This window comes from Colletotrichum orchidophilum (genome assembly GCF_001831195.1).
Source record: "Colletotrichum orchidophilum strain IMI 309357 chromosome Unknown Scaffold_173.1, whole genome shotgun sequence".
Lineage (NCBI taxonomy): Eukaryota > Fungi > Ascomycota > Sordariomycetes > Glomerellales > Glomerellaceae > Colletotrichum > Colletotrichum orchidophilum.
The window spans coordinates 70,399-84,333 of record NW_019173129.1 but is presented as its reverse complement, the minus strand read 5'-3'; the positions used below and the strand labels follow the sequence as shown (position 1 = coordinate 84,333).

Below are 13,935 nucleotides of genomic sequence, written 5' to 3'. Positions count from 1 at the left end.
CAGTTGATCCAGTATGTTCACCTGTGTCTGACGCGGGCAGCGCTCCCTGTTACCGTATCTTTGCGATTTAGGCCCACCACAGCCGTAGACTTTGAACAAACCTGACGTGACAATGGGGAAACGCCCCAAAAATACAGCATCACAATGGATTAAGACGCCCACAGTCAATCTTTTGCAGGGTGCCTGACGTTGCAAGGGGAATGGGTTCGGCACCTTGGAGATAATGCCCCTCACTCTGTGATTCCGCGACATCTGGTGGGACCAAACTTATTTCTTTCGAGGAAACGCGGAAACAACAAAGAAGGCAAGTGAAGCTTTTAGAGACGTGTTTCAGGAAGACATAATGAACGTGTTGACAGCAACAGATTGCAAACAAGTGGCTCTCAATACGATGCAACAACAATAAGGCCGAGTTTGCCTTGAAGTTAGCAACTCTATGTCTTGTAAGGGAGGATTCGGTCAAAGTAAGATCTTCGGATTCGCTCTATTCTTTTGAGATTTTGCTTACAGGCGCCGGAAATCGTAGCGTCAAAGACATGCACCGAAGCGACACAGGACAGGCAACTGTTTGACGCCGACTAGGGAGTTTCGGCCTCTCCAAAGAACATAGAAGAACGTTCATATATCATGTAGCTTTAGTTTCCCAGCTTGCCAGTTCCCATCAATGACTTGATCAAGACAGTCTTGGACCCTCCCACATTCTGTTCCTTAGTTTGAGAATCAACCGAGCTGGAGGATCTGACGAACCTAGCAAAATGGACAGAGAAACCTTGAGCAAGCTTCGCAACATGCATTTTGGTGGAGGTCTCGGCGGAGGGGGAGGTGGTTCTGGAGGCAGTCAAGGAGCCCCTTCTGCTGCCGGATCCGTCAACGAATCCTACGACATCGGCGAAGGCAACGATGCTTTCACCGGCAACCGATGGGACTCGGCCCCCCGCCCGCTCGTCGGCGCCCCACACCAAATTCCGCCCCCGCAACTCATGCCATCACAGATGCCGGCCGGATATCCACCCCAGCAGCCCCCGCGGCCGACCATGCCGGCCGGACAAGGGCCCCCCAATCATCTCATACCCTCGGACGTGGCCGCCATGTCCGGCAAGCGTGACGAGGTCCGCAATGTGTTCTGGCCGGACATCAAGTCCTGGATGACCTCGGACACGGCCCTTCAGCAATTCGCCGCCCCTTGCCCGAAATGCACAACATCAATGAGCGCCACGACCGGCGAAAACTCGAACCGGGCCATGATCCTCGTGTGCGGCCACATTCTATGCGATGCATGTGTCAAACATATTGCGAGCCTGTACAACGTCGGCCAACCCAAGTGTCCCTACTGTACGGGCCACATTGGCCCGTACGGGCAGTGTGCCCTAAGTTGCAAGAATCCGGGCATGATGGGTTTGCCTCTACCCAGGAACATGGCAGAGTTCAGCAAGTTCCCGCTTACCACGCCCGAGGGCGCCGCGCGCCCTGCTTGCTGCTTCAAGTGCCGCGCTCTGCGGATTGAGAGAGCGTCCAACTCACTGGTGAGAGCCATGCTCAACGAGGTCAAGACTCGCGCGGTTTGGGCTCCCAGACACGACCACAAAGCAGATGGCAAAGATTACAGTGACTACAAGCGGGTTAAAGTGCTGGACAACTTGATGAGATCGATTCGCGACGTGGCGCATAGCGATTACATTTATCAAAAGTATACTTGGCTGACGCCGACGGCTGAAGAGAAGAATCAAGAAGCCTGGGTAGAGATGCTAGACACGGGGCGTCATGTATCTTAGGAGTAAATCCGGTTGCAGGCGTCGAGGGTTACCTATACCCTAGGAACTTTATATATGATGAAGAGGAGATTCTTCCTGAGCCAGGTCAGACCATAAAGGGCACGGATTCTTGTGGGCGGGGGGACAAAAGCTGATAATCGGGTAGGTAGTTGCCTAGACAAACTGCACAATTACAAGACCCGATCGAAGCAAAATGATTTTGATTGGTACAGTGCTGAAATCTCCGCAGACCCAGGTGGCGTTTGATGTACCTCACAATGGCAGCCAGAGAGTGTCAGGTTGTATTTCCAACCATTCTGAAAAGCGATGGCGCCAAACCACATAGTTCTTGGCATGTCCAAAAGCTTCAATGTGTAGATCCCGATCCTTGGTTGGCTATTAATATTTGGGGCGGATGCGGAGAGGTCAGTGCAAGTGACAGCAACATTTCATGTGTTTGACGATTACAAGGATAAAGCCCTTACAAGGATAGAGCCCGAAAACAAGTGTCGATATTACACGTAGGCGCAACTATTTTCTCTTCCCCCCAGCTAGTCGTCGTGAAAAGGCCAGATAGTCATGGGTGGCTAGTTTAATCGTAAATCTTCAATTCTTCGTTCAGACAGTCGAAATGTTGTTGGGGGATATGAGAGATTTCCAGGACTAGCTCACGCTCTCAGACCAACATTATCCATGCCCCCTTGTGAAAATTGGCCATCATCTTACATCCTCTTCTGCATGGGAGATTTGACTTCGATCTGGTTGGCTTCTTGCCTGCCAAGTCACCGAGTCAACAAATACCTAGACACGGGCAGCCGAGAACACTGATCCTCAACTGCATGAGACCGACCACGAGATGAAGAACACAAAGATATGCTTCAGGTTCAGATTATGGGTGCTCAGCCTTTGCTTTCGGACGTGATGGAGTTGACATGGCTATCTTAGTGCATATTATGATCCAGCATGTCGTGATGATGGTAATTGTCAAGCCACGTGAGTAAAAGCTGGGTAACCAGGGCAGCTCACACATGACTCTGGGTGAAGATACAAACGCCGGTGGGCTTGCAGACCTTTTCTGCCCCCGATTCATTTGCTTCGCCAGAAGGGCTGCCCGCAACCAAAAATTCTCCAACGCAAGGTTTCACATTCGCAGAGCTGGGGACGCACACCAAAAGTGTGTATCCGCTGGTGGCACGAGCCGTTGCAAGGAAGAGCTGGGGAACTGCTGGATCACACTCTAGAGCAGCCCATACAGACACGATCAGCCACCATTCTCTCACCGCTGCCGGTCAGCCAATGCATCAGGGTATCATGCTCGATATGGGCCTCCAGTTGACCAAGCATTTCAAAGAGTTTTTCTCGGCGCGCACGAGATGATTCTGAACCCCCTTCTTCCAAGAGCTGTCAAAGCCAGATCACCCTGATGAGCTTCTCTGGCCCGAAGACAATTGCTTACAATTGAGTTTGAACTGACTCCGTCGAGTCGGATCAGTGTAGGAGTACGTTTGCGCCCCTGCTTTAAAGAAACGTCGTCCGGTCCAATCAGGATGCAAGGCTGGGAAGCGGTCTTGAGGTTGAAATGGCATACCCTTGTATGCGATATCGATTTCGGGCGACGAGATGGTGTGTGCAGTTCTTGTCGTAGCAAGAGATCTCTTGGAAGTATTGAGCGGCCCCTTAGTATCCCGATCGCTGGCCAGGCCATCTGTCTTTGGTGAACACCCCTTTGTTGGCCCTCGGCAATCAAACATCTTGGCAATGTGACATTCTGATGCAAATTGTGGCTCTGACAAGTAATTCACTGCTGTACCCCATCAGAGTTGTCAATAGTCAAACGGTCTTGCAGCTGCTAGTCTGTGGCAGGTCGCAGTGTATTGTTGGTCGACGACTACTCGTGCCCCAACGTCAAACACCAGCTTCATCTATCTTTATTTCGCAACCAGCATGGGCAAGAGAGGCAAGTTCCAGCGCATCCAGTTCAGTTGCCAAGACTCTACATGGTTTCGGGGAGCCCTCGTCGTTGGAAGACTTGGGGCCTGTATTGTTTCACATCCGCTCAGACGCACTTCTCCACCACAACCCGCGGCACCACCAACACATCACCATTCCTTACCATCAACGGAAACTACATGGCCCCCCCGCCCCTGGATCACCCGCGGCCCTTCAACCCTTCTCCCACCCCGAGAAGCCCCTCGTCAGGTCCGAGTGTCTAGTTCCAGGTGTTTAGACCGCCCAGGAACCCATCATCTCTTGTCGTCAGGCACCTACAGAGCTTCTATTTTTGATAGAGCCGCTTGGCCTTGGCAGCGGCAGGTCATGACACGCATGACGGCGCCGCAGCCCTGACTGGTATGGTCTCCGCGTCTTTCTTGTGCCATCCTACACATCCACCTTCTCACCTTTGACACTCTCTCCACATCAGGTATTTGTACCTCTTCTCAGCGCTCCGTGGGGATTACATTCATTACGATCTCTCCTCCCACCTTGCCTTGCCACTCGTTGACGCGTGTGCTGATATCTGCTTTCCGTAATCTTTCTCTTTTTTCCCTCCTCACTCCAGCTGTGCTGTTTGTTTCGACCTTTCGATTCTTCTCCACCAAGGAAAACTCACTTCATTTTCACATACTACCTACCTAATAATTCCCCTTGAAGAGAGAGATTTCACCGGCTGCGCCGACACGATACCAACATCTTTTCAATTCATTTCCAAGTCTTCGCCATGCAGATCACTAGCACCCTCATGACCCTGGCCCTCCTGGCCGTAGGGATCAACGCCGCCCCCGCACCCCTGAACATCAACCTCGGCGCATATTCCCCTGCGTTGGTAGTCGGTGATGGTGCGCTCACATTCGGAGGCGAGGCAGAGGCTGGAAAAGGCAAGGGAGGCGCCGCCGGAGGCGAAGGTGCAGCAGCCGCTGCCGCCGTCGCCGCCGCCAGCGTTGGCGCTCCCGGAGCCGCTCAACAAGGCATCGTGGCAGGCCGAGATAATACAAAGAGGGTGGAGAAGCGCCAGAACAGCGGCTTTGATCGTGCTCTCAAGTTCGCCGAGGTCGCGCTCACAAAGGGTCCCAACATCCAGCTCGGAAACGGCGAGGGCGGTGCCGGCGTCGGTATCATTGTCAACAACAACCCCACCGCTGCCGCACCGGCTCAGGGCGGCAAAGCTGCGAGGAGGAAATAGGTGTAAAGGTTTGTATTTTTGTTTCGCGGGATGGGGGAGGAGAGCCGTCGCGTAATATTTCTAAAGTCCGATCGAAGTAAAAGTAAGTTTAATTCTTTCTCTGATGGAACGAAACGGAACACGAGCTGACTCGAAGACCTTCCCAGATGCTGCCATTGATACTCTGTCAAAGAAGTTGAAGTTCGCTCGCCTGGCCCCATTTATCGAACGCAATTCTGTTCTTCAGTTTTGAATGAATTCCACCGCGGACAAAAAAACCGGCAATCCGCGCTCTCGCGCTTCCTGGCACTTTGGCATGATGATTTCTCATTTTCTTCTTTCGTTCGTGTACTTTTTGGGGGATATACTATTTTCCAGGCGTGGTGTAACTTGGGGGATAAAAAAGAGATATAAAATGACGCCTTGAGTTCGCGGGTGCAAAGGATAGATCGAGCACGATCAAGGACGTGACGACACCTGGAAATAGCAGCGATGAGGTCGGCATCGCGTCACCCGTTGAGGTAGCAATTCACTTCGTCGGGATTTGTTCCAAAGATGCCGCATCAACCGGTCTTATCTTCGTGAGAGTGGTGATGGACTCTTGTCCGAGCTGGCCGATGCAATGGCTGCGTTAGTGTATGCGCAAGTTTGATATTAGTCTGGAAAATTGGGGGCCAAATTCGCATACGCGAAGGGAGGGACGTCAACTAAGATGCCGCCGTGGTTGATATACACCTTGTCTCACCCGGACTAGCCACATGAGCACTCCAACCAAGGGTCTCGGCCACACGGATCCAACATGACGGGCCGGCCCCCGTGTGGGTGTGTATACGATGTCTGACTGTGCGGCACATGCTAATGGCTGTCCGCAACTCAAGGGTATTGGTTCGGTTGATCTAGAGTCCTGCACCTCAGCCCGACCAACTCGGCTCATTGGTGGATCTAACCTCCAACCCCCGGTCATCGTCAGTGTTGACTGGAAGAATCATGTGCGCATTTTGCATGTTCATGGCACCACGCTGTTGGTCTCCCACTGGCCAGCCTCAATGGCTTGCAGCTGGCTTGCAGGTCTTTGGATGTGTCAGGCGCAGCCGTACGAAATCGACAGTCTGGGCAAAGAGGTGTCAAAACAAGGTTAGTCGCGTCTTGAGTGTCTTATCCGATGCGTATTTGGCCAGCGTGTCGCTTGAGTCGCTATAGCTCGTTCGGAGGAATCGCGTCTATGCTTGGCCTTAGTCTGGCGATGGAAGTACGTGTTGGATGCTCCTGGGCACCCGTTAAGAAATGTAAGATGGCACGCAAAGTTGTCTGCGGACCGCAGCCTGCTTCCGAGTCCATCTGAATAAGAATGCCATCTCTTGCACTTTCTTTCCTTTTTTTCCCTTCTTTCCGTGGCTTCTTCGACTCCCTGACTTTCAACCTTGTTATACACTGTTCACTGCAGTCTCTTTAGTCACGTTTCAATCACATTTCATTCCGTGAGGCCTTCTCTTCTCGGCTAGAAATCACCAATAAGCCGCTTACCAACCAGCCTGATGAGATCCTGTCAGCAATGCATACCTCTCCCACTCCGATCTCGCTGGAACCCCGCGAAACCCCTCTTCCCGTTGCTGCTCGACAGGAAGAGACAGGCTTCCATGTCATAACTCAGACGATCTATCGACCGAGCTCTACATTCATCACGTACGTTACACTAGGCAGTGGGCCACCGACATCCTACTCTGATGGCAACCCGGCCGATCCGCCCTCGGCGGCTGCTCCGACCGAGGACCCACCACCTCCGGACCGGTCCAGCGGCTCCTTATCAAGCGCTCAAATTGGAGGGATTTTAGGCGGCATCGTCGCTTTCGTCTCCATCGCTCTCATTGCTTGGTTCTGCATATCACAGAACAAAAGAAGACCAGGCCCACCGCCGGACTGGGACTCCTTGTATGAATATGAATCTTCCTCGGAAAGTGGCATCACGGCGTCCCGTTTGCCGAGGCAACCGCTGCCAAGTCATCCAGGCCGAGGCCGGCGGCCTCCTTATCCCCCGATGCCACAGGGGCCGCCGCCGCCGCCCGCTATTCACATCAATCGCTACGATCCTTGGAATCCCAAGTTTAATGGACCGACTCGTCGTCAGCAGCCTCCGCCGCCTCAACGTTATCGGACACGAGTACCCTAGTCTATTCAACGTCTGGTCCCGGATGCGACTCGTCTTTGATGCCGTAGTGATACGGCTCATAACACCTTTTTTTTCTTCTTGAAACTAATCCCTACCTAAGTACTGAGAAGCGTGCTCTGGAAAGTCCAAAGCATGTGGGGAAGTAATCAGCGAGGATATCAGGATTATGTCTGAGAGGGAGAGGCATGACGCCAAAATGATTAGAAACTGGCGGCATTTACAATATTTGATACCCTTATCCGCCAACAACGGATTCCCTTTGTAAGAGTTGATGATAGTAATTACAGAGAATCAAAATTCAAAGATTGCATGAGATGAGGGGAAATGTTCGTGCCTAATCAGACTTATTGTCGATATCCCTTTTCGGCTTCGACTTCCATCTGAAACCATGGCTAATATCCTCTTTTGGTAGATGAGATTTGATCTGAATTCAGAGTTTGGTTGTTTCTTCGGATAAAGTCCCGTCATCCCATGAGCTGCTCTGTGTAAATCTTTTTGGTTCCGACGTTGATAACATTATGCTGTCTGACAAAGACAGATTCATAAGTAACGATGTCATTTTCTTATGCCGCGACTTTTTTATTTGGTTTCTCTTTACACTAGCATTTACAAATTTTGAGAGCTGGCTGAGGATAAACTGGTAGGCGACGCAGGAGACGTGGCAGTCACTGTTCCAAACTCTGTATCGACAGGTCCATGTGACTCTAAAAATAAACATTGAGATAGAAGTATTATATGATCCCGAGATGCATCAGGAAACGATAAATCCAAGTCGATACATTGCTTGCAAGATTTCTTCTACATGCATCTTATCTAAACGTGATCGGCTGGCCTGATTACCAATTACTTCACTCTCAAGGTCTTGATCCGACGCTTATTATAGACGATGGAGCATACTGACGACCGTGACCATGAGATTCATACCCCTGTATTTATTTCAATGTTGCTAAGTAAAGTTCTGGCATAACTTGCTCGGAGATACGTTCTACCTTAGTTACCGTATTTGATCTGTCATAAAGGGGTTCGACGGGAGTTGTTAGAAACAATATACGCTGTAGATAGCGCCGGACTTCTCTGAAGGCTACGCCCTTGAGGCCATTGCCTACCTTTGAAGCAATTGAGATGACTCAAAACCAAGCTCCTACCCGAAACTTCCCCGGGATGACGATGCCTAGAATCCTTCGCTTTGCAGAATATCAGATGTTAAGAACACGTTCACGTTCACGCCAAGCCCGGAACTGCGAAGCGAGTCACATCCACGGGCTCGCTAGCTGGTTTGCCCCTGAACGTTTCTCCGCATCTCTATTTACCCCGCGCGCTCAGAAAGAAGCAAGATGCGGTGACGCGCAGTAAGGATTCAGCCGCAAGGGGGTTTATCGTGTTGATCAATGAGCCTTTGGGGAAGATTGGGCATGTTTCCTCCCACCCCGGTCCGCGAAATCTTGCACCGACCAGCCGAGGAACCTTTGATGCACCCCACAAATTTTCCACGTATTGTTGGACTCATCTTGGAATTGGGATGGCATGATCCGTCGCCAGTGACATGTCATTAAACACAAGCTCTTGAGAGTTCGAGTATTTGAGGAAGAATGGTTCGGGAGACTGAGGATTGAAGCTATAGTGTTTCCAAGTTCCACGTTACTAACACCCACTCAATCCTTTCAGTGTGCGTGCAAGTCGGTCTACGATGCGGACTGCCCTTTTCACTTTGTGGGCTGCCACCCTTAGCCTATTGTTGACCGTTTCAGCTCAAGATGAGCTTCCTAAGCGGCCTCAAGTCGAACCCGCTCCGTTCAATACTGGAAAGGCCATGCCAATTTCACCACCCAGAGACAAGGACCGCTTCTGCTATGTCAAGCCAAGCTGTACGGAGGGAATAGACGACGCACCAAAGATTCTGAGGGCCTTCGAGGACTGCAATGACGGCGGTACGGTGGTTTTTGACAAGACCTACCTGATCAGTTCCCCCTTGGACCTCACCTTCCTGAAGCACATTGACGTGGTCATCACCGGTGAGATTCACTTCAAAGACGATCCCTACTACTGGGCCGAAAATAGTTTCAAGTTTGCTTTCCAGAACCAGTCAGTCTTTTGGAAGCTTGGTGGCGAGGATGTCAATATCTATGGTGACCTTGGGAACGATAAGTCCGTCATTGATGGCCGCGGTCAGGCGTATTGGGAGGCGATCAGGACCAACAGCAGCGTGAGTGTGCTGATGTTTGCACCTTTTCGAACCGCGTGCTGACCTACGTCACAACAGCTGTTGAGACCAATGTTGTTTTCTTTCGACGGAGTAAAGGGAGCGACAATGTCCCACCTTCGCATGCGCAATCCTCCCAACGTGGGTTATGGCCCCCGAACTGAGACTGTCCCCAGCTGATAACGCCAGTGGTTCAACTTGATTGCGAACAGCACCGATGTCATCATTAGCGATATGGATCTCAAAGCCGAGGTATGTCGATACACACATATCAGTATAGCTGGAAGTCTTATGTGATTGCAACAGAGTCAGAATGGTGTCAAGATTGCCAATTCCGATGGATGGGATACTTACCGATCCGATCGCATTGTGATACAGAACTCAGTCATCATCAACACAGACGGTAAGCTCAGCTTCATTGTGCATGTTCCAGCTGAATTCAGCCTGAATTTCAAAATCTAGGTTAATACTTCAGGGACTGACTTTGGTGGCTTTGACAGACTGCGTCTCTTTCAAGCCCAACAGCACCAATATCGTCGTTCAGAATTTGGACTGCACTGGCTCTCACGGCATGAGCGTTGGCTCCCTGGGCCAGTACAAAGGCGAGACCGACATCGTGGAAAACCTCTACATTTTTAACACAACCATGGCTAAAGCTAGCGATGCAGCCCGCATCAAAGTCTGGCCTGGAATCGAGACTGCTTTCCAGACGCTCCTGAACGGTGGAGGTGGTCTCGGACGTGTCAGGAACGTGACGTATGACCTTTTCAAGAATATCAACAATGATCGAGCCATCACAATCACGCAATGCTACGGTCAGAAGAACCAGACGCTCTGCGAAGAGTTCCCGGTAAATCACGCATGCCTCGGCAACCCTAGTTGTCATTGCTAAACAAAGTGTATGCAGGCCAATCTTACAATCTCCGACATCACTCTCAAGAACATTTACGGTACGACATCAGCTAAGCTTGATCCGCAAGCCGGCAGTCTTGTTTGCAGTTCCCCAGACGTAAGTTTTCCGGTAGATCGCTAGAAAGCAACTTTTGGAAACATCACTGACTTCTTTCTGATGACGCAGCGGTGCAGCAACATCCGCGCTGAGAACGTGACCGTCACAGTGCCGAGTGGTAAACCACCTGTATACGAATGCAAGAACCTGGACAACAAATTGCTCCAGATCAACTGCACTTCAGGCGCAGATGGAGACCGGGATACGACAAACGGTTAGATAGACTTTTGTCCCATATTACTGCGGCTGCGAACGTGTGCAAGCTCCCAAAAATCAATATTCGAATCACAACTGGCTTCCCATAAAATACATTTTGTGCAAATCAAAAAAGGAATGCCCCGGCATTTATCGAATCTACGCGACAAGCAAACTAAACTCAATCCCACCAGCGATAATTAGCACCGCCGTACTCCTCGTCCTCGGTGAGACTCTCGTCTTCATCGTAACCTTCGCCCTCATAGTCCTCAGATTCATCTTCACTGTCTGCAGAGGCTCGATTCCACCATCGATTTTGGTCGAGCTCCCTCTCCATCGTCTCTATCCTTCCCTGCATGCTATAAGTCACATTCTCCTTCAAGAAATACAGCCATGCTTCCATCTCGGCAAAAATCTCTTTATGAACCATACCGGTTACGTCAATGGGTCTCAATCCATGGCCTACGCGTATTTTCGCTTCGGTTTCGAAAGTATCCCTCACTTGACGGAACCAAGCTTGCAAATGTTGAGACACACCGCCGCCGGGAAACGGCTCAGCAATGTGTTCGCCTTGGAGAACGCGGCTCCCAAAATCAGTCTCCGCCTGACATTGGTTGCAAATAGTCTGCTCCATGGGCTGCTCGCTGTAGGTTTGGGTGTTTGGGACGTGAGAGTCGTGACAGAGGAACGAGTATGCGAACGCATCCTTGCATTCGGAACATTGCAACTTCATTCTGCACACAGGGCAGTTCTTTGGCTCATCTGCATGTTCACGCGCTTGAAACCACTCTTTGAGGCAGTTCTCGCCAATCATGTGGCCACAAGCAAGGATGACAGGCATTTCGAAGTTGACTGTGCAGGGTGGTGTCCTTACATCCGCGCAATTCTCTTGGCAAATGAGACAAGGAATACAGAATCTGATGCTTGGGTCGCAAAGCGATCTGTAATAGTCGTCGCGAATCTCTGGCCAGTAAGACGAGATGACAGTCGTTTGTTCCTCCTGGGATAGGCTTGTTGCGCGGATTCTTGACACAATGTGATTTGTTTCCTCCATTTCAGTGACCTCGTCCTCCGTTTTGCGTCCATCTTGCCTGTGCCATTCGAAGTTGGGGTAAACGAAGGTATCGGCTGCTGGAGGATTAGGTGTCGAAGCAGCCAACGGAGTATAACTGTACCTAAGCCTTTTCGCACTTCCCTCAGCAATCCCGTTTTCAGACTGTGCGTCGCCACAGCCTGCAGACCGTTTGGCGCACCTTGCACTGATGGTGAAAGTTGATGTTTCTCCGGATCCACTTGCCGGTGATTCCCTGTGAGAAGCCGATTTAGAGGTCATTCCCGTCAGGGACGAGGCCACTTGAGCGTAGTCGATTACAGGAGAGATTGGAAACTCTGTTTCACAAGGACTTGTATCCTCACGAGTAACAGACATGGCTCTCATCCAACGGTTGATATCAGCCGAGTCGTAGTTAGGCGGGGCCATTGCAGAGAGTTGGTGCGGAGAGTTGGTGGTACCAAGGGTAGGTAATTGAAGCTAGCACTAGAGGCCTTGAGGTACTTTTTCGGTTTTGCGTAGATTTAATTACGATCTACCCCGTACTTAATGCAGCTTAGAGTATATTCTTGTGAACTGATACACGATTTTAACCAGTAAGGGCCGAAGGCGTGGTAGTGAATTCGTCGATGGTCAAGTAGTTGTTGGTTGGCTTCCTGACATTGGTTTCTGTTGGCATATTAAGTATTCGAAGTGAGCCATCCAATCGAGGTCTCTATTGTTCTCAGTACAAGGGAACTTATGTATAACAATGCTCTACTCGCACAATGGTGTCAAATTCTAGAATACAAAAATAGCTGATGAAAGCATCATACATCAAGAAACTCAGGAGATGGATGCAACACAATAAAGACCCGGTTCTTCGGGGATTTTGAAACAAGTGACATAGTGCACCTTTTGCCCAGATAGGCTCGAGACACAATTCACCTCCCACGAGAGGAACAAAGCAGTTGGTTCAAGGTCGAAAATATGTCGGCAGCAAAGGTTGGGCTGCGTGCTGCCCGGAGCCCCTGTTGCAAGCATGCCACCCAAGCACTTCAGCATGAGATCATTTAATGCGACTTTGCAACATTTTCAATCAGTCTCATCGTTCACGAGGATGGTGGATGGCTCGTTCAGCAGATTGAACTAGGTCGCACGGCTGGCTTTGGATTTGTGGCCAACGGTGGCAATGCAGTTGGTATTCCTGGCGCCAACTCTGTCCATCGCAGGTGATTTCGGTTATTCTCCATTCTAGGGCGTCTGAAACCTGAGGTATTCGATCTTAGTAAGTCGATCTAATCTCCCCGATAATACCTCTCGTCTTTTACTGAGTCACGAATCAGGCGGGTCTATACTTTCCACCTTTCTGACATTCGAGGGTGTATGGGCTGTTCTCGCTGGAACCAGCATGGCCACCCGATACGTGAGTTGCTTTTTTAGGACCATGTCAACTGGTTCCTGGCTGATTGAAATAGCTTGCCGGCGTCGCCGCCCCCTACTTCTCCGCAAACAGTGGTCAAGCGGGAACTTCTCGCACAGCGGTGCGATCGAGGGCGGAGAAGCAAGATCCTATTGAGGGGCCTACGGACATACGGCGATTATCACGATATCGGCGACTGGCAGATTAGGGTTTTGCCCAAGATCATTGTTGATGAGAATAAGGTCTAGATGAGGAGACAGGGGAACTGGCTAATGGACACGCTGCTAGCCAGTACATTCTGATGAATGCCGCATAAGGAGTTGTATGGGGAGCCCATGCTAACCACAGCCCAGAAGTTACAGTCGGACCACGGAATGGATACTTATTCCAGTCGGGATCAAGTATATGCAATGATTGATTTCTTCTGGCCCCCAGTTCGACCATTAAATCGCTTCAACCCCAGCCCGCGTCATACAACACCCTTATCCCAACCCCAACACAAAAGCTTCACTGCGCCAAGTACAAAACACAAATACTCACAGCAATCCAACACTAATACATCCACCTCCAAATAACCAACCCCCCAAGAAAAATCCCGCTCCCCAAATGCGTCAACGCCTTGCCCCCATCCCCTCGTCCCCCCTTGCCCCCCATGGCCCTCACAACCCACCAGTCCGCGACCCCAACCATCGCCGTGACGGCCAACAGCGCAGTTACCGCGTCCTCATTCCCGCTGCCCTCCTGGTACGTCTCCAGGCCGATGAACAACAGACCCGTCGCCAGATCGCGGGCGGATTTGGCGTAGAGAAAGGCCTCGGGCTGCGCGGATAGCGGGCGCGCGATGCCAAAGGCGTCGTAGAGTGCCAGGGGGCGGACGAAGCCGAGGAGGCCGATAAAGGTTAGGCTTGTGCCGAGGATGTAGCTTGGGAGGGGGGAGAAGGGTGAGGTCAGGTTCATGGACATGTTGTCGAGCCTTGAGTTGATTGTACGGACTGCGTTG

At 51.0% G+C, this 13,935-nt stretch overlaps 7 protein-coding genes across 7 annotated transcripts; 5 read left to right on the top strand and 2 right to left on the bottom strand.

Moving 5' to 3' along the window:
- Positions 1–755: 755 nt before the first annotated feature.
- CORC01_13012 (uncharacterized protein) lies at positions 756–1,772 on the top strand (the record flags this gene model as incomplete). Its single annotated transcript, XM_022624630.1, has 1 exon — positions 756–1,772. One exon carries the CDS (start codon positions 756–758, stop codon positions 1,770–1,772), a length of 1,017 nt encoding a protein of 338 aa, XP_022468893.1.
- A 1,750-nt stretch (positions 1,773–3,522) lies between these two features.
- On the top strand, positions 3,523–3,978 carry CORC01_13011 (uncharacterized protein; the record flags this gene model as incomplete). Its single annotated transcript, XM_022624629.1, has 1 exon — positions 3,523–3,978. One exon carries the CDS (start codon positions 3,523–3,525, stop codon positions 3,976–3,978), a length of 456 nt encoding a protein of 151 aa, XP_022468892.1.
- Positions 3,979–4,470: 492 nt separating this feature from the next.
- CORC01_13010 (uncharacterized protein) lies at positions 4,471–4,932 on the top strand (the record flags this gene model as incomplete). The annotated part of the gene is made up of 1 exon (XM_022624628.1): positions 4,471–4,932. One exon carries the CDS (start codon positions 4,471–4,473, stop codon positions 4,930–4,932), a length of 462 nt encoding a protein of 153 aa, XP_022468891.1.
- A 1,531-nt stretch (positions 4,933–6,463) lies between these two features.
- Positions 6,464–7,078, top strand: CORC01_13009 (uncharacterized protein; the record flags this gene model as incomplete). Its single annotated transcript, XM_022624627.1, has 1 exon — positions 6,464–7,078. One exon carries the CDS (start codon positions 6,464–6,466, stop codon positions 7,076–7,078), a length of 615 nt encoding a protein of 204 aa, XP_022468890.1.
- A 1,810-nt stretch (positions 7,079–8,888) lies between these two features.
- On the top strand, positions 8,889–10,506 carry CORC01_13008 (exopolygalacturonase; the record flags this gene model as incomplete). The annotated part of the gene is made up of 7 exons (XM_022624626.1): positions 8,889–9,281; positions 9,339–9,419; positions 9,468–9,530; positions 9,585–9,681; positions 9,779–10,128; positions 10,186–10,287; positions 10,357–10,506. 7 exons carry the CDS (start codon positions 8,889–8,891, stop codon positions 10,504–10,506), a joined length of 1,236 nt encoding a protein of 411 aa, XP_022468889.1.
- Positions 10,507–10,663: 157 nt separating this feature from the next.
- CORC01_13007 (uncharacterized protein) lies at positions 10,664–11,962 on the bottom strand (the record flags this gene model as incomplete). Its single annotated transcript, XM_022624625.1, has 1 exon — positions 10,664–11,962. The coding sequence occupies one exon, from the start codon at positions 11,960–11,962 to the stop codon at positions 10,664–10,666; it is 1,299 nt and encodes a 432-aa protein (XP_022468888.1).
- Positions 11,963–13,179: 1,217 nt separating this feature from the next.
- Positions 13,180–13,898, bottom strand: CORC01_13006 (uncharacterized protein; the record flags this gene model as incomplete). Its single annotated transcript, XM_022624624.1, has 2 exons — positions 13,180–13,204; positions 13,606–13,898. 2 exons carry the CDS (start codon positions 13,896–13,898, stop codon positions 13,180–13,182), a joined length of 318 nt encoding a protein of 105 aa, XP_022468887.1.
- Between the last annotated feature and the right edge of the window lie 37 nt (positions 13,899–13,935).